This window comes from Hippopotamus amphibius, chromosome 2, assembly GCF_030028045.1.
Source record: "Hippopotamus amphibius kiboko isolate mHipAmp2 chromosome 2, mHipAmp2.hap2, whole genome shotgun sequence".
Classification (NCBI taxonomy): domain Eukaryota; kingdom Metazoa; phylum Chordata; class Mammalia; order Artiodactyla; family Hippopotamidae; genus Hippopotamus; species Hippopotamus amphibius.
The window spans coordinates 11509513-11534177 of record NC_080187.1 but is presented as its reverse complement, the minus strand read 5'-3'; the positions used below and the strand labels follow the sequence as shown (position 1 = coordinate 11534177).

General features: G+C 36.4%; 1 protein-coding gene across 4 annotated transcripts in view; it reads right to left on the bottom strand.

Moving 5' to 3' along the window:
• The window catches only part of DENND1A (DENN domain containing 1A), a 517643-nt gene that overhangs the window by 455503 nt on the left and 37475 nt on the right, over positions 1-24665 (bottom strand). For all 4 annotated transcript variants that reach the window (XM_057721732.1, XM_057721733.1, XM_057721734.1 and 1 more), the window contains exon 2: positions 23042-23112. In XM_057721732.1, coding sequence (XP_057577715.1) covers positions 23042-23112 — 71 coding nt within the window. The remainder of the gene's footprint in view (positions 1-23041; positions 23113-24665) is intronic.

The following is a 24665-nucleotide window of genomic DNA, read 5'->3' as shown; positions in this document are numbered from 1 at the left end:
AAAATCTGGAAACAACAAATGTTGGAGAGGGTGTGTAGAAAAGGGAACTCTCCTGCACTGTTGGTGGGAATGTAAGTTGGTACAGCCACTATGGAAAACAGTTTGGAGGTTCCTTAAAAAACTACACATAGAACTACCATATGATCCAGTAATCCCACTCCTGGGCATATACCCAAAGAAAACCATAATCCGAAAAGAAACATGTACCATAATGTTTACTGCAGCACTATTTACAATAGCCAGGACATGGAAGCAACCGAAATGCCCATCAACAAATGAATGGATACAGAAGATGTGGCATATATATACAATGGAATATTACTCAGCTATTAAAAGGGATGAGATGGAGCTATATGTCATGAGGTGGATAGACCTAGAGTCTGTCATACAGAGTGAAGGAAGTCAGAAAGAGAAAGACAAATATTGTATGCTAACTCACATATACAGAATCTAAAAATGGTACTGATGAACTCAGTGACAAGAACAAGGACGCAGATACAGAGAATGGACTGGAGAACTCGAGGTTTGGGAGGGGCCGGGGGTGAAGTGGAAGCTGAGACGAAGCGAGAGAGTAGCATAGACATATATATAGTACCAACTGTAAAATAGATAGTCAGTGGGAAGTTGTTGTATAACAAAGGGAGTCCAACTCGAGGATGGAAGATGCCTTAGAGGACTGGAGTGGGGAGGGTAGGGGGGACTCGGGGTGGGGGGAGTCAAGGGAGGGAGGGAATACGGGGATATGTGCATAAAAACAGCTGATTGAACTTGGTGTACCCCCCAAAAAAATAATAAATAAATAAATACAAAAAAAAGATGTGGCATATATATACAATGGAATATTACTCAGCCATAAAAAGGAATGAGATGGAGCTATATGTAATGAGGTGGATAGACCTAGAGTCTGTCATACAGAGTGAAGTAAGTCAGAAAAAGAAAGACAAATATTGTATGCTAACTCATATATATGGAATCTAAAAATGGTACTGATGAACTCAGTGACAAACACAAGAACAAGGTCGCAGATACAGAGAAAGGACTGGAAAACTCGAGGGTTGGGGGGGCGGGGGGTGAAGGAGAAGCTGAGACGAAGTGAGAGAGTAGCATAGACATATATATACTACCAACTGTAAAATAGACAGCCAGTGGGAAGTTGCTGTATAACAAAGGGAGTTCAACTCGAGGATGGATGATGCCTTAGAGGACTGGGACAGGGAGGGTGGGGGGGAGTCGAGGGAGGGAGGGAATACGGGAATATGTGTATAAATACAGATAATTGATCATGGTGTACCTCAAAAAATAATAATAATAATAATAATAAAAATACTGTGGTTCAAATAGACGTAGGGAGAGCCTAGTATGACTTTCAGGCTTCTGGAAGTGAGCAAATGAATGATTACTAATGCCATTCAACAAGACCTTAGAATAGAAGGAACAGTTTTAGGACTGGCTTTTCAGTTTTGCTTTGCTGCGTGGCCAGAAGTGGGGGTAGAACATCGGGGGTAAGTGGTGCTAAATTTAATTTGAGCAACCTGTGGGACATTGAGAAGCAGCTGCTGGCAGAGGAGCCAAGTCTGGCACTCAGGAGTCTGGGCCAAAGACACAGACTGAGAAACTACCAGTCTGTAGGTGATAGCAGAAACCAAGGTGTGACTGAGATCACACTGGGAGATTTTATACTCCACCATATTGCAGAAGTAATCTGAGATGACTTTTTAAAAAATACACATAGTTAAAAGGATTTTAAAAAATACACATGTAAACTGAGGGATAAAGGACAAAGGGAAGATTAAAAGGGGAAAAAAATAAAGCCAGGGCAAATAATAGCATACAAAAATGCATAATAAAAAATGCATATAAAAATAATAGCTTACTGGACTTCTCTGGTGGCATAGTGGTTAAGAATCCGCCTGCCAACATAGGGGACATGGGTTCAGCCATGGTCTGGGAAGATTCCACATGCCATGGAGCAACTAAGCCTGTGCACCACAACTACTGAGCCTGCACTCTAGGGCCCACGAGCCACAACTACTGAAATCCGCGTGCCTAGAGCCCATACTCCACAACAAGAGAAGCCACTGTACTGAGAAGCCTGTGCACCACAACAAAGAGTAGCCCTGACTCCCTGCAACTAAAGAAAGCCCACACAGCAACGAAGACCCAATGCAGCCTAAATTAACTAATTAATTTTAAAAAAATAAAAATAATAGCTTACTAAGAAAGTTGCATATAGTTCACTGAGCTAGAAGGCAAATATAGCCCTAAGGTTCCTGAGAGGCCAAAGAGAACATACAGCAAAGAGGAGCCTCTAAATGCTACATGGACACCCATTTACCATACAGTATGCGCTTCCTTTGTTAGCATTTACCAACAGCATAAATCTGACATTTTCCTTTTGAAAGAAAACAAGGTATACCATTATCTGTTTGCTATCAAAATAGGCTTATATTTTAACATGATATGAATAAAACAGTTCTGATACTTTTTTAGTCATCAGAACACAAATCTATCTACAACCATGAATGCTTCCTCTTCATTTATAGGACCAGGAATAAATTAAGAGAATTAACAACAGGAACAAACATTTGCATGGGGTTTATAGCTTAAAAAGCATTTGTATTTACTGTACATTATTTCATTCACTCCACATACCATCAATCAAGACTGGTATAGACTTAATTTCAGATTAGCAAATAGGTTTAGAGACATTAAATTACATATCCGAAATTATATGGCTAATAAGTAGGAGAATTTGGACCATAATTCCAGTTTTCTTACTCCATGGTTCACTCATTCATTTATTCATCCATCCAAATATTTATGAAGCACCTCTCAGAGAACACTGCCCATTCTGTATTGTTGCTGTGAAGATCAAAGAAAAGTGCATGGGACTGTTTACAAAGTATAAAGCCTAAAAAATGTTAGCTATTTTCAAAGCATCATCATTAGATCTCCCTTCTAAAGATATCAGCCCTGCATACATTTTTGGGAAACTAAATATGGTATGGAAATAGAAAATATGCATGAAATTTGGTTGGGACATATTGGAAAATGCACATCTAGAAGTAGAGGAGTGTGCCAAGATGAAGCTGGGATAGGCAGAGAATAGTTCATGAAAGACCTCTTGCCCTGCTAATGAGCTTGACTTTAGTTTGTGGTAAAAAGAGGACAGAGAAAAGTGTAAGAAGGGGAGTGCTGTGGTCTCAGCTGTGCTTTTGAAAGATCCCTCAGATGACAACATTAAATATGGATGTGAAGGAAAGCATAAAGGCCAGTTAGGAGGCTACAGTAATGAGCTAGGAGAAAGAGGGTACAGGCTTGAGCTAATTGAAGGTAGCCACTTAACTTTAAGCTAATTTTAATCTGCAACATTACGTTGTCTCTGGCCTCTAAAGACCTAAGGGAAACTGAGACAGGCCAATAGGCCCTTAGAAAGAACAAGTTTTAAACAAGGTGTAAGTCATACTACAGACAACTGAAAAACTAAAACAGAATCATCCCTGGGACTTTGTTTCTGCAATGGAGTTACACAGTATAATTACTATTCTTATTAATCTACAGGGAGCCTACTTTAAAGTCATTAGTTCATTGTTTCTTTTTAATCTGAATGATTCTCAGTGATTAAAGTTTTTATCAGTTACAGAATTCTCTATAGTGAAAAAGAACAGCTGACTTCAGATGCATTATGCTTTAAGCAAAAACTAACACTCATTAACAAGATTACCTGTTGTGATTAAATAAATACAAACTGTTTGCAAAGTTTGTAAATGAGTAAAACAGCATAAAAGTAAAACTTACCACTTAGCACAAACCTTATTTTCTTAACTCTTCAAGTCCATGTAGGAAATAGGGCAATCCCTCACTTTTCAGTTTCCCATTTCCCCACTGCATTGCCTAATAAACACCTATACTTCACTTTCTGCTGCTTTAACTTCCTCAATTGTATCTGCTAATAATGCCTAAGCATGTTGAACAAAACAGCAGCACATGAAAGAAAGCCTGTGTCCTATGTTTTACAGTGCTCCACATGGCACAACAGAGTTTCTAATAGTGCATCAGGTCATAAAAGTTGTACATATTATGAAATCTCAAGACAGCTATTTTGTGGAAAACATTAATTATATTTACAAAAAGTTCTTAGCAAATCTTTAGTAAAGGCTACAATTAATTTATGGAGCCTTGAAAAGTCTACAAAGGGTATCAGTGATAATACTAGAAAAGAGAAAGAGTTTCATCTGGCCTTAAACTGCAAAGTTCATGTCTAATTTGACTGATAAGAGTCAGACCACAGACTATTAAAGTTGGAAGGGATCTTAAAGGCCGTCCAATCCATGCCTATGTCCCCACTTCAAGGGTAAAAATCCCATGTAAGACCCTGACCAATGCTTATGCAGCCTATTTATTTAAGAAAAATTCTCCTTCAAATATTCAAGTTTCAATTTGGCAGTTAATTTCAGTCTGCAAGTTAAAAGGCACTAGCTGTCAGTCAGATCTCTCACCCAGTTCCCTCCTGAAAAGAAAAACTGACAGATCACAGGAGCTTTCTTTTGTAAACCAATTCTGGAACTTTCATGCTTCTTATTTGTTAGGTTAAAGGTTAAATTGCTGACCTGTGCCCTCCTGCTTAGCGGCCTTCCCCTTTTTCTGTAAAGCTTTATTTTGGGGCTGTATTTACATGGATTAGTCCCTTTTCACGCTAAGAAGGAATCTGTTCACAGCCAAAGCCTTAGTTCTGGTTGTACAAAAAGCAGCCACAATTATTCACCACCAGACAATGACCATATTGTGGATTTACAAAAAACCCACCCCAGCCATGGAAAGATCTGTTCTTGCTGCACAAAACAATAGAAGAAAAATCTTATCAAGCATTCAAGAGAAAGCAAACAAAGCAAGCCCACTGTGAACTTGATGAAGATGTCAAGCTCCTTTAAAATATATATATATAAATCAACAAAGAGGGGTTTTCTTGTAAAGTCTTGGGAGTGAGACTTTTTCTACTCTGAGTTTCCCTTTCTGGTTAAACACAGTCAGTATCAGCAAGACATTGACAGCCAAGACCTGCAAATGCTGCCATTTTCTAAGCACGCTTACAGACACTTTCTTAAATGCACAATGCAAAGAGGCTTTCCTTTCCAAATATGCCCAGTGCACATGCCAGGCAAATCATTTTCAAGCTAGTCCCTTACTACACAAGCTCTTTCAGCAAAGGCAAAATTCTTGTCCCAATCTCTAAGGAACAAACATAGGCTACCTCCCCAACCCCTAACTTACTAATTCCTTTGAAAAAGGGGGAAAAAAAAAAGAAAGGAAAGAAAAAGCCATTGGATTTAATTAAACCATAGCTCCAACAAGATTTCCTCATCTGACACCCATGAAGTATTATATACACCCAGTTCCTTTGGGCTGGGTTTGAAAGACAGTCCCAAGTCACAGAAACAAACTTTCACTGGGAACATTTTATGTAAGGTGAGGACTTCACAGCTGCTACAAAAGCTAACTCCAGTCCAGGACACAGCTGTCTAACAAGACATGAGAGCAAATACAAAGAATTTCTCCCACCAACAAGTCTTTTAGGTAGATGATTTCTATTCTCTTTAGGCTAAAATGACCTAAATCCACCATCAGCAGAATGCCCTTCAAGTAAAATAAGAAAGTAAAATAATCACAGATAGAAACAAGCACTAAAAGTACACCTAAGAATCCCTAAAATATAATTTATTTAAAAGGAATAGTTCTTTAATTCATCATAGAGCAAAATACTAAGATAATAATACTTTATTTTGATCTCAGAAAATGGCTCAATTGAAGGCTCCTTACAAATTTTGGAAAACATCTGTAACAGCTTATCTTTGACACAGCCCTCTCTCTGTTCCTCTATCTGCCTCTCTATCTCCCTGATCCTTCTCTGTCCCACCAGCCCCCCCCAAAAAAAAGGAAAAAGAAAGAAAAAAAGGGCAATACCAAAAATTTGGTCATGAAAAAGTTTAAAACTTGAGAGTAACATAATTTGTCTTGTTGTAAAACAGGCTGAATTTACATGTATAACAACAGGGAACTGGTTAATCAAACTACAAGACTGATGGAAACTTAAAAAATTAATTGAAATGCTTAAGATAACCATCTTTTTTTTGGCTGCTTGCGGGATCTTAGTTCCCCCCAACGAGGGATTGAACCCGTGCTGCTGTAGAAGCGCAAAGTCTTAACCACTGGACCGCCAGGGAAGTCCCTATGATAACCACCTTAAAGTCTTACTTTTTCCTATTTAAAAATGTACACCAAAAAATAAAATAAAAAAATTTTTTAAACTTAAATGTACACCAACTGCATGTTTGTCAAATTCAAAACTTGAAAGTGGGATTGCAATGGAGGTGATTTTATTCTCCTTCAAACTTCCTGTAATATTTTGTCTTTTTTAATAGTATTTTTAGTGTGAAAATGAGACAATTCTGGCCAATCGCCCTATTTAGATGACTATGACAACTACAGAAAGTACTTGCATGCAAAGCCAAAGCACAGTGTCTCAGAAGTTTGCTTACTTTGAATTAGCAAATTTATGATCCCCAAGAAAATTAGGATGGCACTACAAGGACCAGAACACAAAGTAGGAAGTACTTAAACTCCTCACCAACTTCTAGGAGGAACGAGATTAGGGCACAAACTACACTCAGAGTCGATTCAAATGTAAATGCTCTGCTTCCTCTCAAACAATGATAAACTCCCTCAGAGTTAATAGTTTCTCCCTAAGAGATTCATCTCTCTTTTCAACTTAGAGGTATGTTTTGGAGAAAAGGAAGAAACACATGGTGGGGCTTAGAGCAAAACCTTTTAAATTCTTTGTCATAAAAGCTGCAGAGTAAACTACATTTCCTTTACTAATCCTTCGAACACTTGTTAAACTTGAGTGCGCTGACAACTTTGCCACTGCAATCACATTTTGGTTTCTAACAAGTTAAAAAAATACTGTGGTTGTACTAAATTGTATTACCATCTTCCTTGAACACCAAGTGAGAATTTATGCTGCCTTCACAAACTGTTGAAAGAGACACTCCCTAGGGAGAAATAACTTTTGGCACATTGCATAGCAAAGCTAAAGTTACAAAAGCAGGCTAAAATATCTCTTTCACCACACATATATTTTCATTCTCATTCCCTCCCTCTCTCTTTTCCTCTCTCTCTTCCTACCCACTCCCTCTCTCACTCACACACTCACCAATATATAAACATGAAAACATGCTATGCCTTCCACAGGCAAAGGAACTGTCTTGAAAGACCCTAAGTTTAAGTTCATATCTGGAAAACAAATTATGTATGTAAGTTTTTTACATTAAGTATGTAAGTCTTTTTGTTAAGTAGCTTTTCCATGTCTTTGGAAATACATTAACAAAGCTCCACAAATTGCTCACCAAAATAAAAAGAAAAAAAATACAGAAAGTCGTTATCAAGCATTTCAAAGACTCTCTACTCCTCCAAGCTATGAAGAATAATATAGGTGTTCTTTCACGTCAGGAGGCTGAAAGAGTAGAAAACAATGACTTGACAGAAGAAAGAAAACTAGGCACTGTTAATTATTTTATAGTTAGTATTTTATTTCCTCTTCACAGCAGCTCTAAAAGATAAGCTTTAACAAACTCATATTTGCAAGTGCAAAACCAAAAATGATGATTAACTTCCCCAAGGTCAGATCACTATTAGTTGCGGAGCCATAATTCAGACCCAACTCCAAAACTCTTTCCACTACACTCACTGCTTCTGCTAGAGCAGAGGGTGGGCAGCTTTTCGTGAGACAAATTCTCATGATGCTGGACCACCAGGCAGTTTCCCAGGGGTGGCAGAAAAAGCCTAAAATGCAGAAAGTATGGGCTGTCACCGAGGCCAGAGTAAATGCCTCATTGTATTCTGGGAAGTCTGATGGACGCGTACTAAATGGAGAGGAAAAGGCATTCCTCTCCTAGCGAGACAAATGTAAGCATGCCTTCCTTTAAACTTCTCAACCTGAGCACATCTGCTCGTAGAAAGGGCAGAATAACATCTTCCAGAAAAATCGCTAGAGAGAAAACCACAAGATAACTCTTGCTTCTAACATAAATGCCCTCCCCCTAGTTCTACCCAAGGATTTCCATTAAAAAACAGGATATAGCAAATTGAGCAGGCATTCAACCTATTGGAAATGAGATATTTATCAACAATACAACTGCAGAGACTAATCAAAATATCAAGGTTCGCTGCAAACAGTTGGAAATGTGTCAGTTCATTCATGTGTCCAACAAATATGTGCTGAGTGCCTACTATGTCCCACTTACTGTTCTAGGTGCTGGGTGCACATCAATGAACTGAATAAACAAAGATCTCTGCCCTTGCGGAACTGACAAAGTTTGATCACACAGGGTCCCTCAAGCTGATCAGGATCTGCCTAAAAGTCAGATTTCTTATTAGTAAAAAGAAATAAATTATTCCTCCATGGCTTTGCAAATGCTTTGCCTCCTCCCCTCCCCAGCACTTATCACACAGCAAGCTTTGATAAGCAGTGCTGAATGGATGAAGTATGATACAAAAACACCTTTGTAAACAAAATGGGGAAATGTAGTAGTGGACAGCCCTAAATCTCAATTTAAATTGGGTCAGGAGCTAAACTTTCATCCTACAGCAGAACCAGAGAAGCCCAAATAAAACCTGAGTAAATTCAATCTCCATTCAGCAAATCCAAGAAAAATTAGGTCCACTTGTGCCAGGGTCCAACCCTCAGGATTAAGAATTTTTTCAAAACCTAATCCGGACTTGCTAGGGCTGGCTACTGCAGGCAATAAAGGACCTAGTCAAGCCTTCCAAATGCCCTGAGCCTGAAACTGCCTTAGATGTGGTCCTGCTATCACAGTGGAGAAGGAATGAGCCTTCAATAGGAACAGATGACATTTTCCCAGTTTAGACCCCCAATGACCCTCAACTTCTAGTTTGAAGGATCAAAACAAATGAATCCAACTTCTTTTTTTTTTTTTTTTTTTTTTTTTTTTTTTTTTTTTGGCACACGGGCTTAGTTGCTCCGCGGCATGTGGGATCTTCCTGGAGCTGGGATCGAACCCGTGACCTCTGCATTGGCAGGCAGATTCTTAACCACTGCGCCACCTAGGAAGCCCCGACTTCTTTTTAAATAATAGTTCAAAATGAGAGATGCTCTGTTCTGTGTCCTGTGCTTAATTCTTTAATATTTTTTTCTCTTTTAATCTTTACAATACCACCATGAGGAATATCATCATCATCCCCATTTTACAACTTAGGAAACTAAATAAAACAAGGATAGAGACTAGGTAATTTGCCCTAAATCACACAGGGAATTGAGTCACAAGCGGAGTTGGAATTTGAACCCAGATGATCTGATCCTACAAACCATGCTCTTAACTAGATTTTTGCTAATTATATTTTTGAAGTTTTTGGGGGAAGAGGGGCAAGAACTCCTATTAACCAAAATATTTAGCAGGAAGAGGGAATAAAGTAAATGTTCTGCTGAGCTGATTTTCTACTTCATTGAGAGCCATGATGAAAATATTTTTCATTTCAGTCTTTGTAGAAAATCTTTCCCAAATACTGCTGTCAATTTTCCTCTCATGGTAAGTACAATCTAACAAACTAATGGAACTCTTTCCCTGTGATGTTCTAGAAGTCAATTCCAACATTTTGAGTATCCGTGATGATTACCACTGAGGACAGGAAACTGAGCTAAATATACATTAACTAAAGACCATATTCCAGAAATGAGCTCTTTTAATAAATCTCTGATACCAGCTTACTTTCTGGCTCTTCTCACAACTAGACAGTTAAAACAAAACACCAAAAAACTCAGGTAACTGAGGATTTATCATTGAGTTCTTGTTAAAGTTTAACTGTGACATGAGTGGAGGAAAAAAACATATAGGTTAATCATTTGAAATTATCCATGTGTCCAAAGTGTGCTTTTCTGGAAAGAATTCAGAGTTAATCCTACATTTTCAGACAATTTTCTCTTTATCAAGTGAGTTCAATATCTTCATCTCACTATTGTTCTCGTATTTGAACCCTTTCAAAAAGGAATTTAAATTAATTATATCAGAAGGAAGATTTAATCTCAACAAAAATCACAATCGCAGGAAGTTTTATTGTTTGGAGTTTGGTTGGGTTTGAAGTTTGGGTTTTTGTTTTTGGTTTTCATTTAAGGATGATGTTGAATTAAGTCATCACAAGAATGCCTAATTTGTACTTGTTTCTATGTTAGGCATTTTAATACATACTGCCTCTAATTCACAAAGAGATATAAGTTCCATCGAAACAATAAGCAAACTAGAATCAGTTTAAATAACTTTACCAAGGTCAAACAACTAGTTCGTGGCAGAAGAAATCTGACTTCAAAGCCTATAGTCTTTCCATTACATTGTTTTTATTACAAATTATCCATGAAGATACTTACTGACATTGTTATAATCTAGACGGCAATCCACCTGCATCTATTTTCTCATCAAATAAGGCTTTGTGATAACATAACATTCTAATGCCTAAAGAACGCATTAAAGGTAAAAAAAAAAAAAAAAAAAGAAAGAAAGAAAGAAAAGGAAAAAAAATGTCTTAAATCAAGCAACTTATTAAAGTTTCCTGCTGGGCAAAGCAAGCTCATAGTGATAGCTTTTCTGAAGATTTCTTCTTCTAATGAAAGCCTTTGAGGAGACTGCATGTTTTCAATGTAACATAAAGAAGAAAATGCAAAATGTGTTGTGAAATAATACCAAAATAAGTTCAAAGGCTAGAATATAATTCCCTAACAGTTAAAAAGTTTCCTAAGCATTTAAAACATGAGGTACAGTTCCTGTCTTACAGAGCTCACATTCCACTTTCTATAGAGTCTAGCACAGCACTGAACCTAAAGTGAGTGCTCACAGAATAAGTGATTAAAAAACTCTAACCAAAAATTAGATGTATGATAATAAGACCTCAGTCATATAGACTCCTGGGGAAATGAGGCTTATCGGCAGTTTTTGAGAAAACTGAAGACCTACATTTTTCAGCATTGAAATTTAATCATTTTGATTGTAATTCCAAACTACATTATATATTTCACTGTTTTGAAAAGAGTATTTTGAATAAAACATTTTCTTGATGACTACAATGGACATTTATTTTGGCTGCCTAGCATCCATTCTCCCTTCCTCTGGTAATAGCACTAGATTTTCCTCTGAGGAACTACCCTGACACATTCTCAGGCTACAGAATCCAAGTGGCATTGAATAGGCCTCCAACATACACACTCCCTCATTCCCCAATCAACATCTCAGAGTTGCTCACCCAAAACCATCATGATTGGTTCATAGATCCGTCTATTACCCAAATGAGGCCTATTACAATGGTCCATGGGTTAATGGCTAAAAATAACATAAGACACTCTTTTTCCACTTGGGTGACTAAATTGGTAGAATAATCTTGGATTTACTAGTAGCCATCTTTGCCACTGTATAGAGAGTACTTGCCCAGAAACGAACCAGACACAGCAGACAGAAAACCAAGAGATAAAGATATGACAAATCTATGAAAATATATGTAGAACACCTAGATCCAGCAAAACCCAAAGCCAGTTTTATCACTGCAACTTAGTATTGAGAGCAAACAAATTCCATTTTTTGCTCAAGCCAGATTTCGTTGGGTTTCTGCCACTTACAGCAAAAAGAATCCTAATATAATTATTTATTGTCATCAACATAATCAATAACTGTGCTGATCAATATAATACAGAAAAATCCTCAGGGCAAAGGAAAGCACATAGGGCATAAGCTAAGTGCTTTCCCATGAATAAAAGATTTAAGTTTGAATGCATGGATTCTGAGAAATCTACTTTGGTTGGTTACTTTTACTTACTTCCCATTTTTCAGCTGTGTTAGACTGATAACAATTGTTGGACAGCAGAGTTCCACACAGATAGGAACTCTTGCCTTAAATAAAAATAACATAGTAATTTAAAATAACAGCAACTCTGGAATAAACCTAACAAAAATACATACAAGAACTATATGAGGAGAACTACAAAATTCTGATGAATGAAATCAAAGAATTAAAGAAATGGAGATATATCCCAGATTCACGGATCAGAAGATTCAATATTGTCAAGATGTCAGTTCTTCCCAACTTGATCTAAAGATTCAATACAATAACGAACAAACTACAAGCAAGTTACTTTGTGGATATCAACGAATTGGTTCTAAAGTTTATAGAGAAAGGCAAAAGGCCCAGAATAGCCAACACAATATGAAGGAAAAGAACAAAGTCCGAAGACTGACATCAACTGACTTCAAGACTGACCATAAAGCTACAGAAACCAACACAGGATGGCATTGGCGAAAGTATAGACAAATGGATAAATGGATCAATGGATCAACAGAGAACCCAAAAAGAGACCCACAGAAATGAGTCAACTGACTTTTGCCAAAGCAGCACAGGCAATACAATGGAGCAAAAATAGTATCTTCAACAAACAGTGCTGGAACAACTAGACATCCACATGCAAAATACTGAATCTAGACACAGATCTCTCTTAAATCTTTCACAAAAGTTAACTCAAAATGGATCACAACCTAAATGTAAAACACAAAACTATAGAACTGCTAGAAGATAACATAGGAGAAAACCTGCATGATCTTGGGTACAGTGATGACCACAAGCATAACCCATGAAAGAAACAATTGAGAAGCCAGACTTCATTAAAATTAAAAACTTTTGCTCTGCCGAAGACAAAATATCAGGAGAATGAGAAAACAAGCTATAGACTGGGAGAAAATAGTTACAAAAGACACATTTGACAAAGGACTGTTATCCAAAATATACAATGAATTCTTAAAGCTGAAAAATAACAAAACAAACAACCCAATTTAAAAAATGAGCCAAAGATCTTAACAGAAACCTCACCAAAAAAGATACACAGATGGCAAATAAACATATGAAAAGATGCTCCACATCATATTTAATCAGGGAGATGCAAATTAAAACAATGTTATACTACTGTACACCTGTCAGAATGGCCGAAATCCAGAACACAGACAACACCAAGTGCTGGTGAGGATATGGAGCAGTAGGAACTCTCATTGCTGCTGGGAGTGCAGAATGGTACAGCCACCTTGGAAGACAGTTTGGTGGTTTCTTACAAAGCTAAACATACTCTTGCCATACAATCCAGCAATGAGGCTCCTTGGTATTTACCCAAAGGAGTTGCAAACTTATGTCCACATGAACACCTGCACGTGGATGTTTATAGCAGCTTTATTTGTAACTGCTGATACCTGGAAGCAACCAAGATGTCCTTTAGTAAGTAAATGGATACATAAACTGTGGCACATCCAGGCTATGGAATATTATTCATCACTAAAAAGAAATGAGGCATCAAGCCATGAAAAGACATGGAAGGACATTAAATGCATATGACTAAGTGAAAGAAATTCATCTGAAAAGGCTACATCCAACTATATTACATTTACAAAACTGGAGATGGTAAAAAGATCAGTGGTTGGTGGGGAGGGGACAGTGTGTGGAGGGCAGGGAGGGCTAAACAGGTAGAGCATAGAGAATTTTTAGAGCACTGAAAATACTCTTATACTATAATGATGGATACATGTCATTATACATTTCTACAAACCCAGAGAATATACAACACCAAGAGTGAACCATGACATAATCAATGGACTTTGGATGATTATGACGTGTCAATGTAGTTTCATCAATTGTAACAAACATATCACTCTCAGGGGGAACGTTGATAATAGGGGAGGCTGTGCATGTGTGGGGCAGGAGTATACAGGAAATCTCTGTATCATCCTCTCAATTTTGCTATGAATAAATCTTTTCTTAAAAAAATTAAATCTTTCAAAACAAACAATAAATAACAACAGCTCCCATGAATTAAGAACTTTCCATGTCCCATGGACTCTGCATTTTATTTTGACCCTTTCAACTGAATGAAGTAGGTACTATTAGGGCCCCCATTTTATAGTTGAGAAAAAGGAGGCTCTGAGATTAGCATTTTGTGGCAATAAAAAAACAAACAAACAAAAAAAAAACCTTGCAGCTCACATGTATTTTATTGTTTAGTGGATCAATGAATTCTTAGTCCACCTAGAGGGCTATAGGCCTAACAGGATGAACCACACATACAACAAGAACCACACTGTTGTGAATAAACCAAAAATTGTGAGACTTCCCTATTTTATAATTTATACCCAGATGGCCCCTAAATCACACACGTTAGAAACAGGAATAAATCTGCAATCAGCTTCAAATAACTAAACATTAATAAAATATATTGCTCACTTTGTTACTTTGTAAGAACAGCAATTCAAAGTCATTCTACATAACAATTTAGAGCAACAACACAGTGTAATAAAAAACACAAGCTTTAAGCAAGGATATACAATTAAGGTAAAATTCAAAATGTAATCTCAATAGAAAAAAGCAACTTGAGAGAGGCATACAGGAGGGCTTCAGAGATACAAAATGTTCTATTTCTTAAGTTGAGTGGTAGGTGCATGCATTTATCTTTATTCTTTAAACTATACACATATATACATATATACACGTTGTGTCATAGTTTCTATAAACTTGTTTAAAGAATAAAGTCATACTAGAGTTCAAATCCCAACTCTGAACTTTGAAAAAATCACTTCCTATCTGTAATCTTTAATCATTCAACACTTATTGAGGGTCTACCATATGCCAAGTACTGTTCTATTCAATAGATGTTAGAATATAAAAGTACAAGAAACTATTTCTGCTCTCATGGAACCCCACTTTTCTTACCTATACAATTGAGATAATACTTCTTAAATTAGGTGGTGTGCAAAAGCTTTATTACAATGATCTGTCACTAGACTCACTTCTAATTTAAAGAAATAATCACCATAGCAATACTAAGATGCAAGGCACACTGTAATTCTCAAAGCTACCTCTGACTTTTAAAAATCAGCTTAAAAAGTATGGTGAGATGAGGTTCCACACCTCTATCCCAAACAAGATGTTTTCTAACTGGCATATCAGGTACCTAGAGTCAAGAGAAATTACAAAGATTTTTAAGTAATCCATGTCTTTTGCGTGAACGATAATTTGTCCCTACTAAACTACTACAAATAAAGATCTATACCTTAATACTCCATAAAGTGGATTCCATTTCCCTGGAAAATTCAGGAGAAGCAAAATAAAAGCTAAAGTAATCATGCTGAATCAAAAACAACAAAAACAAAAACCCTAGAAGAAACCCTTGTACATCAGAAAAAACAAAAACTCTCATTTGAAAAGATACATGCACCTCAATATTCATAGCAGCTCTATTTACAATAGCAAGGAAATGGAAACAACCCAAGTGCCCATCTACTGATGACTGGTTTAAGAAGATGTGGTGTGTATATATATAGAATACTACTCAGCCATAAAAAAGAATGAAATATTGCAGCAACATGGATGGACCTAGAGAATATCACAGTAAGTGAAGTCAAAGAAAGACAATTATAGGGCTTCCTAGGTGGCGCAGTGGTTAAGAATCTGCCTGCCAATGCAGGGGACACGGGTTTGAGTCCTGCTCCAGGAAGATCCCACATGCCGCAGAGCAACTAAGCCCGTGCACCACAACTATTGAGCCTGTGCTTTAGAGCCCATGAGCCACATCTATTGAGCCCATGTGCTGCAACTACTGAAGGCCCCGCACCTAGAGCCCATGCTCCACAACAAGAGAAGCCACGGCAATGAGGAGCCCGCACACCACAACGAAGAACAGCCCCCACTCACCACAACTAACGAAAGCACGCACACAGCAAAAAAAGACCCAACACGGCCAATAAAATAAATAAATGAATAAATAAATTTATAAAAAAAAAAGACAATTGTATACAATACCACTTATATGTGGAATCTAAAAAATAGTACAGACGAATCCTACATACAAAACAGAAACAGACTTGGATATAGAAAACAAACTTAAGGTTACCAAAGGGAAAAGAGGGAGGGGGAGGGATAAATTAGGAGTATGCAATTAACATACTCCTAAACTACCATGTATAAAACAGATAAGCAATAAGGATTTATTATATGGCACAGGGACCTATATTCAATATCTTATAATAATCTATAATGGAAAATAATCTGAAAAAAATATGTATATATAATTGAATCACTCTGCTATACACCTGAAACTAACACAATATTGTAAATCAACTACACTTCAATTTAAAAAAAAAGAAAAGAAAGAAACCCTTGTATCTTTCATGAATGAAAACTGCCTCTCCCGTGATTTTCTCTATAAGCCTGATTTTTCTTCCCCTACATTGTCTGATTTTTCTTGCTGCATGTGCAGGTCATATTAACCAGCTATTTTGGGGAAGATGCCACAGGAATGAAGTTAAAACCCTGATTCTACCACTTGTGGTTGTCAAACTTGGGCAATTACATTAACCTCTTTGAACCTCAGTTTCCTCAAAAATAAGACCCATCTTTGAGGGTTGTTCGAGGCTTAAAAAGGAATACTAAAAGAAAGTGACTGGGACATAATAAGGACTCAATTAAAGTTAACTATTTTATCACCATTCTTCAAAAGTTTGCTGTGATTTATTATCTTATTTTTATTGAAAAGAAATAGAATGATAAATTTTGTTAACACCTCTAAGAATATTTTAATCTGAGGTAAAACAACTTTCAAAAGGGCTTCTTTGCCTCCTCCACTTCATCTTTAAAGAGAAAGCATAAATTGTTTATTTTTCAAGTCAATTTTTTAAAAATATCTGATGATGTTGATCATACACTGATCACAAGCAAAGATCCCAGAACCAGAGTCCTATAAAATGAAAGCTTAAATTCAGAACCACAGATCAAGCTCTCAATACCTTAAGTTGGCCAAGACTCAGTTTTCTTCATGAAACTGCTAATACAGAAATGTGAACAGAATTTAAGAGAGATTTTAAAGCCAGGTGGGTGTTTTTGTTTTTGTTTTTGTTTTTTTTTTAGGTTACTGCTCAACTCTGAGGTAGCTGAAAAACTCAGTTAACTAAAGCACCACGTCTTAAGCATTCTTTTCATAAAGTTCTCAAAACAGTTTCTCAACTTGACTATCTACTTCTTTTTAGAAAGTGGCCACTGGACCGATGTATTAAAAATGCTGGGAGAAGAACAGACACAGAGGGAGGCTGGTCTAGGGAACAGCCTTGAGAACCTGATGCTGCCACTGCTGGTGCGAAGTGGCTGCCCAAGAGTACCTGCAGCAGGCTCAGACAGAGATGCCAGCTGTAAGGAGACACTTGTGTTTGAAATGCATTCCAGAGTTTCAGCGTGGCCAGTACCATCTGATCATGGGACTGGGCAGGCTCATCCCCCTTGCAAGAGCACCCTCTTTCAAGACCTTCAGTCAGATGGCTGAACTCAGCTCTGGGAGCGTTCACAACTGGAGATGACTGTATTCATTTTCTGGTGGGTTCTTCAACAAACACACAAATTGGAGTACACAAAATGAAACTGGCAACAACAACAAAAAGCACTAAAAAATTAAGAACAAGGTAGGTCAAAGATCTACTCAAAATGACCTTCTTTTTAAAATATTAAAATCACATACCTAAATAACAAGGTTATACACAAAAGATGTTCACTGGCATTATTTACAACAGGGACTGGAAACAATCTAAAGATGTAATTATGAGTAAATACAGCACATAAACATGATGTCATAATTTATAGCAACTAAAATGATTTTTACAAGCTATATTAATAATTTTAGGAAAAGTTTAATGATTTGAGGGAGAACAAGGAAAACACACACATGTAGCCGAAGTTGGGGGGGGAAATTTATATATTTACACACACACACACACACACACACACACACAAGAAGGCTACAAGGAAATAAATCAAAACATTAATAGCAGTTATTACTGAGTGATAATTTTTCTCTTCTTTATAATTTTTCAAAAATTTTTAAATTTTATACATAGTCAAAAACTAGTAAGAAAACAAGCTACTAAAACTTTAAAGATAAACAGAAAAAAATACACACCAAGATAATCTGCCAATATGTACTCAAATAACTGGAAAATTTTTAGTATTTTTTTTTTATTTACAATGAGAATATACCACAGTATAAGAAAAATCATAAGAATGAAACTCTCACAGAAATCTACAGAACAAAATGTATACTAAATCCTCCAATTAAAGACCCATAAAGTAGTCTCAGTGCTTTCTAACCCACCTTCTCACAGCAGGGAATTAATCCCTCTGGGGGATGCAAACAAACTTCAAAGAGAAGATTATGCCCAGACACTAGTACTGTATAGCATAAGGTTTATACTTAAGTTTGCTCAGATATTTTGGCAGAGATCAGAGATGCAGATCCAAGGAACAAAGCCTAATTTTAAGACTGATTCTTTGCAATCATCTAAATGGCAAAAATAATGCAACAAACAGTATCAGAAAAAGGCAAATATAATAAGTTGTATTAAAAAAAAAAGGTTGTATAAATAGACAAAAGTTACCTAAAATCAAAAACTAAGTGACCAAAAAAAAAAGAAAAAACTAAGTGACAGCTTTTTCACTGGTATTAGCAGCTAGGAAATCTTACGAATTCTCAAAGAAAGTAAGCAGCACCGTGAGTTCAGTTTGTGTACCCAAATTTTATTTGCACAATCTTGGGAAGATGTCCCACTCAGTGCCATAGGTCTGGATGCAATATCTAAGTAGAACCAACTGAATACACATCCTTTCCATAGATGTCACTGAATGCTCTTCAGAGCACAGAACACCGGAGTGTTGACAATACTTTTACATGTGTAGACATTAAAAGTAATCGATGGGAAAAAGAAGTATCTTTAACATTTAGTAATATTTCTTACTGGCCTTTCTCACATTTGTCATCCTTTTATTGTGAGGTAATATTTTAGGTATTATTTAGAAGTACCCAACCATTTTATATAAACATGTTTTATGTAGAAGAAAAGCATATCTTAGTAATTTGGCTTTATTTAGTTTCCCAATTTTTAAAAATCATGGGTAATGAATTAAAATTAAGTTTAGCTTTTCTGGATATTAATCATCTAATAGAAAATTAAAATCCTTGATATATTAAAAAATGTGGAAGACAAAACTATAAATTTCTTGGAAGTAAATATAGGATAATAGCTTCATATCTGTAGGGTAGAAAAATATCAATAAACTATAGACATGAAAAATCAAGACGTTTTGATCAAAGATACCAGAAAGAGAGTTAAAGGCAATCCATAGAGTAGCAGACTGATATCTACAACACACTTGACCAGACAGATAATTAACATACATAATATACGATTTTAACAAGGAAAAGATAGAAAACAATTAAAAAATGAGTAAGCCTTGAACAGGCACTTTAAAAAGGAGATATTCAAGAGGTCAATAAGCATATAAAAAGGAGGTCAATCTCATCAGTCACCAGGAAAATGCAAATATAAACAAGGAGATACTACTACACAACTATCAGGTCTGCAAAACCCAACAAATCTAATTGCACTGAGGACTAATGAAGATGTTGAACAATAAAGACTATCAAACACTGCTGGAGGGGGTGTATACAATCACAATCAACTTTGAAAAACAGTTTAGCATTACCCAGTAATCTAGCATGGTGTATATCCTATGTAAATGTATGTTTACATGCACTACCAGGATTTACATATAAAGATCACAGCAGCATTGTTTGTAATACCAACTGCAAACAACTTCAAGTGCTTTCAGCAGTAGAATAAACTGTGATATAATATTAAAGTGTATTACACTGCAGTGAAAATAAATGACTACAGTACACACAACAACACGGAGGACCCTTACAGACTTAAGCAAAAAAGCAGCAAAACTACATACAGAATAATTCTATAAAATTTAGAAGCAGGCACTACTAAATTAAATTTTTCAAGGAGCTATACTCATGTGGTAAAACTACAAAGAAAAACAAAGAAATGAATATCATAAAAGTCAGGATAGTAGTTACCTCTGGAGGAAGAGAGGGAGGGAATTCTGGGGTGCTGGCCAGCCTGACCTCTAACATTTACAGGGCCTTAGGCAAGAGTATAAACAGAGGCCCACAAACCATATGTCTACATATTTAAAAGATATGAAATAAGCTAACAAACTATTAAGTAAAATATGTTCCATCCTCCTATCATAACTACTTGGAAGGCCAGATTCACGCTGAGAATTCTTGGATTCCTTAGAGTTCCATGTAGAAACATGGTTCAGGGAAAAGTGGCCACTGACCCAGAGCCCATCTTCCCCCTTTTCATCCCACACTGCCAGGAACCTCACACACAGGGATGCAGTCACTTCCATTCACAAATCCAAGCTCCATCCCACACCCTGCTCCCCACAAACAGATACCCTTAGGCTACCCTTTGGGCCTAGGGGTGTGTACACCAGCAGCCAGTCTACGCTCAGAAGGACAAACCACAGGGAAGACTCACACAGACTCTGGAAATAAGCCTGGGGCCACTGGGTCAAGAAATTCTTAGATCCTAGGTACTCAGGCTCTAAATGGGCATGTCCCATAGGCCCCACAGACTCCCTGCCTGAAAGGGGCACTTCAGAAGAGGGCCAAACCAGGGCCCTCTAAAGCATAGGACTAGACCAGGGGTCCTCTTGCTAGGACCAGAATTTCCTTAGAATCAGGCAATATTATCTGTCTTAACCTGGAGAGCAGTAACATGGGTACTCACTTTATAATTATTAAACTGTACATTGAAGTTTTATGTATTTTTTTCCATAAATAATGGAATGGACATCATATCCCTGCTTCTGATACACTGAGAAGGACATGATATCACATTTGAAATATTCCTACCCAAAATCCATAACCTGAATCTAATCATGAGGATACAATCAGATTCAAACCCAGGGGCTTTCTACAAAACAAGAGACCTAATATCTTCAAAAACATGTCATAAAGGGTTAAAAAAAAAAAAAAAAAGGTTGCAAAACTATTCCAGACTGAAAGAAACTAAATAGATGTGAAAACTAAATGGATTACATGATCCTGAATTGGATTCTGGATCAGAGGGGAAAATGCTAAAGGATATTATTGGGACAACTGATTAAATACGAACAAATGACATTAACTTTCTTACTTCGGTAACTGTACTGGAGTTATTTAAGAAAATGTCCTTATTCTTAGGAGATATATCCTGAAGTATTTAAGAGTGAAGGGTCACAATGTCTGCAATTTATTCTCAAAAGGTTCAGCAAAAAAATACAATTTATTCTCAAAAGGTTCAGCAAAAAATACATACAGAATGATATAAAGCAATTGTGGCAAAATAGTAACAATTGATGAATCTAAGCGGGAACTTAACTATTCTTGCAAGTTTTATCTTTTAAAATATTTCCAAAATTTAGTTTTTAAAAAGTAAAATAAAGGGTTAAACAAGAAAAGATCTGTCTACGAGAGAGGAATTAGATGACTAAAAGAAGAGGATAAGGTAAAGACTTTTCATTTTCTTCATTTTTCTTATTTGTACTCATCAAACTTTGCTCAATTCCCCAAGAAAATTCATTTTGCCTTTGGGGGGAAAAATCCTACAGCATTGAAAGGGGGAACATTAGCAACTGTAGAAATAAGAAAAATTTCTGTCCTTAAATCTATCTTTCAAATCACAGCCGTCACCAACTGGTTATTCTGTCGAGTCAGCTCACAGAGGTATTGTTGCATGAACTTACCTAGTATCAGCTACCTCCCTTCCCAATCCAATGGTTTGCACAAGTAGAGGCATAACTTAAGATGAATATTAATATTCTATTTCTAGAATGACCATAACTTTATAACGTTTCACAGCCTTCATTAAATAATCCAGAAAGTGGAGCTCACACAATTCTCAGTTTTGATACTGAAGAATACATTCACTTTAACAAATATTGCTGACATTGTGCAAAGCCCTGCAGATGACGTGGAGAGATGTATACAACACGGTCACTGCCCTCAAGAAGGCAACTTAGCAGAGTGAAGAGGACTTGAACCAAAAACCCTGGCTATTCCACACAGTAACTATATGATCTTGGTAAGTTATTTGACCTCTCAGATTCTATTTTCTCACAGGCATAATGGAGATGACATCTAACTATCTTTAAGAGTTGTATTATAAGGGCTGACTATGTATGTCAAGTATATAGGACAACAGAGCAACAGATACTCAATAAAAGGTAACTATTTTATGAGAATTACAATCTAATTAAAATAATGAAGTAGAAAATATGCCCAAGGTTGCATAGCCAATTACAGGCATAACTACCATTGGAATCCTGATTACTCCAAGCTTCTAATCCAAATAAATTCATTCTCCATTAACACCGAATAATATATGCAACCGTTGGTGTGTGTAGACCAAGAGCTGCTCCCTAACATACCTTTGGCAAATGCATCACTCTCTTAGGTACCAAGAAAAAGAACACTAGGTCAGAAGGTTATTTTTTCTCATTAACCAAGAAGTATTTTAGGTCAAGAAGTGATTTACTCAGCCTGCACAAGATACTCTAACTTTACCCAAGACCCTGTTGTTCACGTATTCACGTCCAAACTAGTCCAAAAGCTAAAGCCAAAGGAGGTGTTTCCTTCAACTAATTTCCAACCTTTTTTTAACCAGTTCACATAAAATTTACTGAATTAAATCCATTTCAAACATCTCCTTCCAGTGTAGTGGCAGAGATTTCTCTTTATATGATTTTGTAACCCAATTCTAACCTTCCTTATTAGCAAGGTGACAATATTTCATACTAAGGAGTTGACTTCTGGGTATCTCTGAAAGATAGAAACCAAAACCCAGTGATTACAAGGAATACAGCCATACTTCAAGGCTGTTACAGCAATGACTCTTAATTTAAATTGTTTACTGTGCTTATTCTCCATTCCCTAGGATGACGTGGGCACAGATAAAAGGGAAGGACACTTAAACATACTTAAAGATAAACAACAGTTTAGAGTATTCACATATTATCCCATGTGCATGGCTATCTCATACAATACACAAACACGCGATATCACAATGGAACACGCAAATACCTGAAAGAGTGCCACCTGTCCTAGGATAGGCCACTTCAACATACACTTCAAAGGTGGTCTCCGGGTTTTGCCTACAAAAGAAACAGATCGTGATCACTGACAAGGATTGAGGCAGCATGGTATAGTATAAGCAGGCTGTGGTATAGGGCAGACCTTGATTAAAATCATTAGCTCCACAACTTAATGGCTGTAGAACTCTGGTAAGTTACTCAACTTCTCTGAGCCATGCCTTCCTAATCTATAAAACGAAAATACCTAACCAGAAGAATTACTGTGAAACGTAAAGAAAATACAAAAATTGTCTAGATACAATGTCTGGCACATAATAGGTTAGCCATTATTATGATTGTTACAGATGTCATATTTCCAATTCATACAGCTGGATCTCCAAAACCATAAATAGAATTTTGAGGAAACGCAAACCAAAGCAACACCAGCACAAAGTAACCTTCTCCCTCATACTCCAGGATAAAATATTCATATGATGAAGTTAACTTGTTTATTTACAGGTTTTAAAGACTCAAATAAGAGAAACAGTGTTCTATCTCATTAGGCTATTATGAAGACAGGATGCTAATCTAAATTTAAGATGCTGTAACCACAAATGAGCCTTCGCAGGAATTGGCAATGGCAAGTATATGAATGTTCATTATTATATCCTTTTACCTTTTTATGTCATAAATATTTCATATTAAGTTTTTAAAAGATCATAGGATTAACAGAATGTTAACAGTTGTTCATTCTGAGTGATGAGAACATTGGGGTTATATTATCTTCATATTTTCTCTTTTCTTTTTGATTCTAAAACTACAATAAAAAGATTACTTTCAGATTGCATGAAAATCATTTAACAGAAGAAAATGTTACACATTCAAATGTCTATGACTGAATTCTATTTTAAACCTGACAACAAACCTCAGAGAAGAAAGTTTCTGAGTTGCCTAATCAGACCTAAGGGTTAATTACAATCAACTGAATACCTTGAATTTGCCCAGTAGATTCCACTTTTCAAAATAACTATCTCATTTATCTTATTTCATCCTCATTATAATCCTATGAGGTATGTGGGTCAGTCATTACCCTCACCATACAGGTGAATCTGAAGCAAAGAGATTCTAAGTGACTTGTTGGTAGTCTCACAACTTGTTAAAAACACAGCCAGAACTGCAACTCAGACCTCCTGGTGCTCAAATTCTGTGTTTCATTGATTCTAAGATGAAATTTTTTCCCATGTTCCAATGTCTTACAATCTATTGCATCTTACAATTCTAAATGGCAACATTTTTTTTTCTTTCTTAGTAGTACGTATAATAACAGTGCATCTTATAAATAATGGCATCTTAGACTCAATAAAATACGGTAATACTCCCTCTACTTCCTCAGGAGTAGTTGTCAATCAGGGATCTACTTATTTCTCTTCTGAAGGATCATCATTTCCTCACTGAAGAAAAAGTTGGGCTTCTGCTTTAAATAAATACCTACAGCGAAAAGATTTGGCTGCTCTAAAATTCAAGGAATTTAAATATACTTTGTCAAATATAATTTTTAAATTAGACATTCAATCAGAGTATCTTACTTAACTAAATAAAAGTAAACTCAAGTTTTAAGAAAGCTGTTTAAAAAT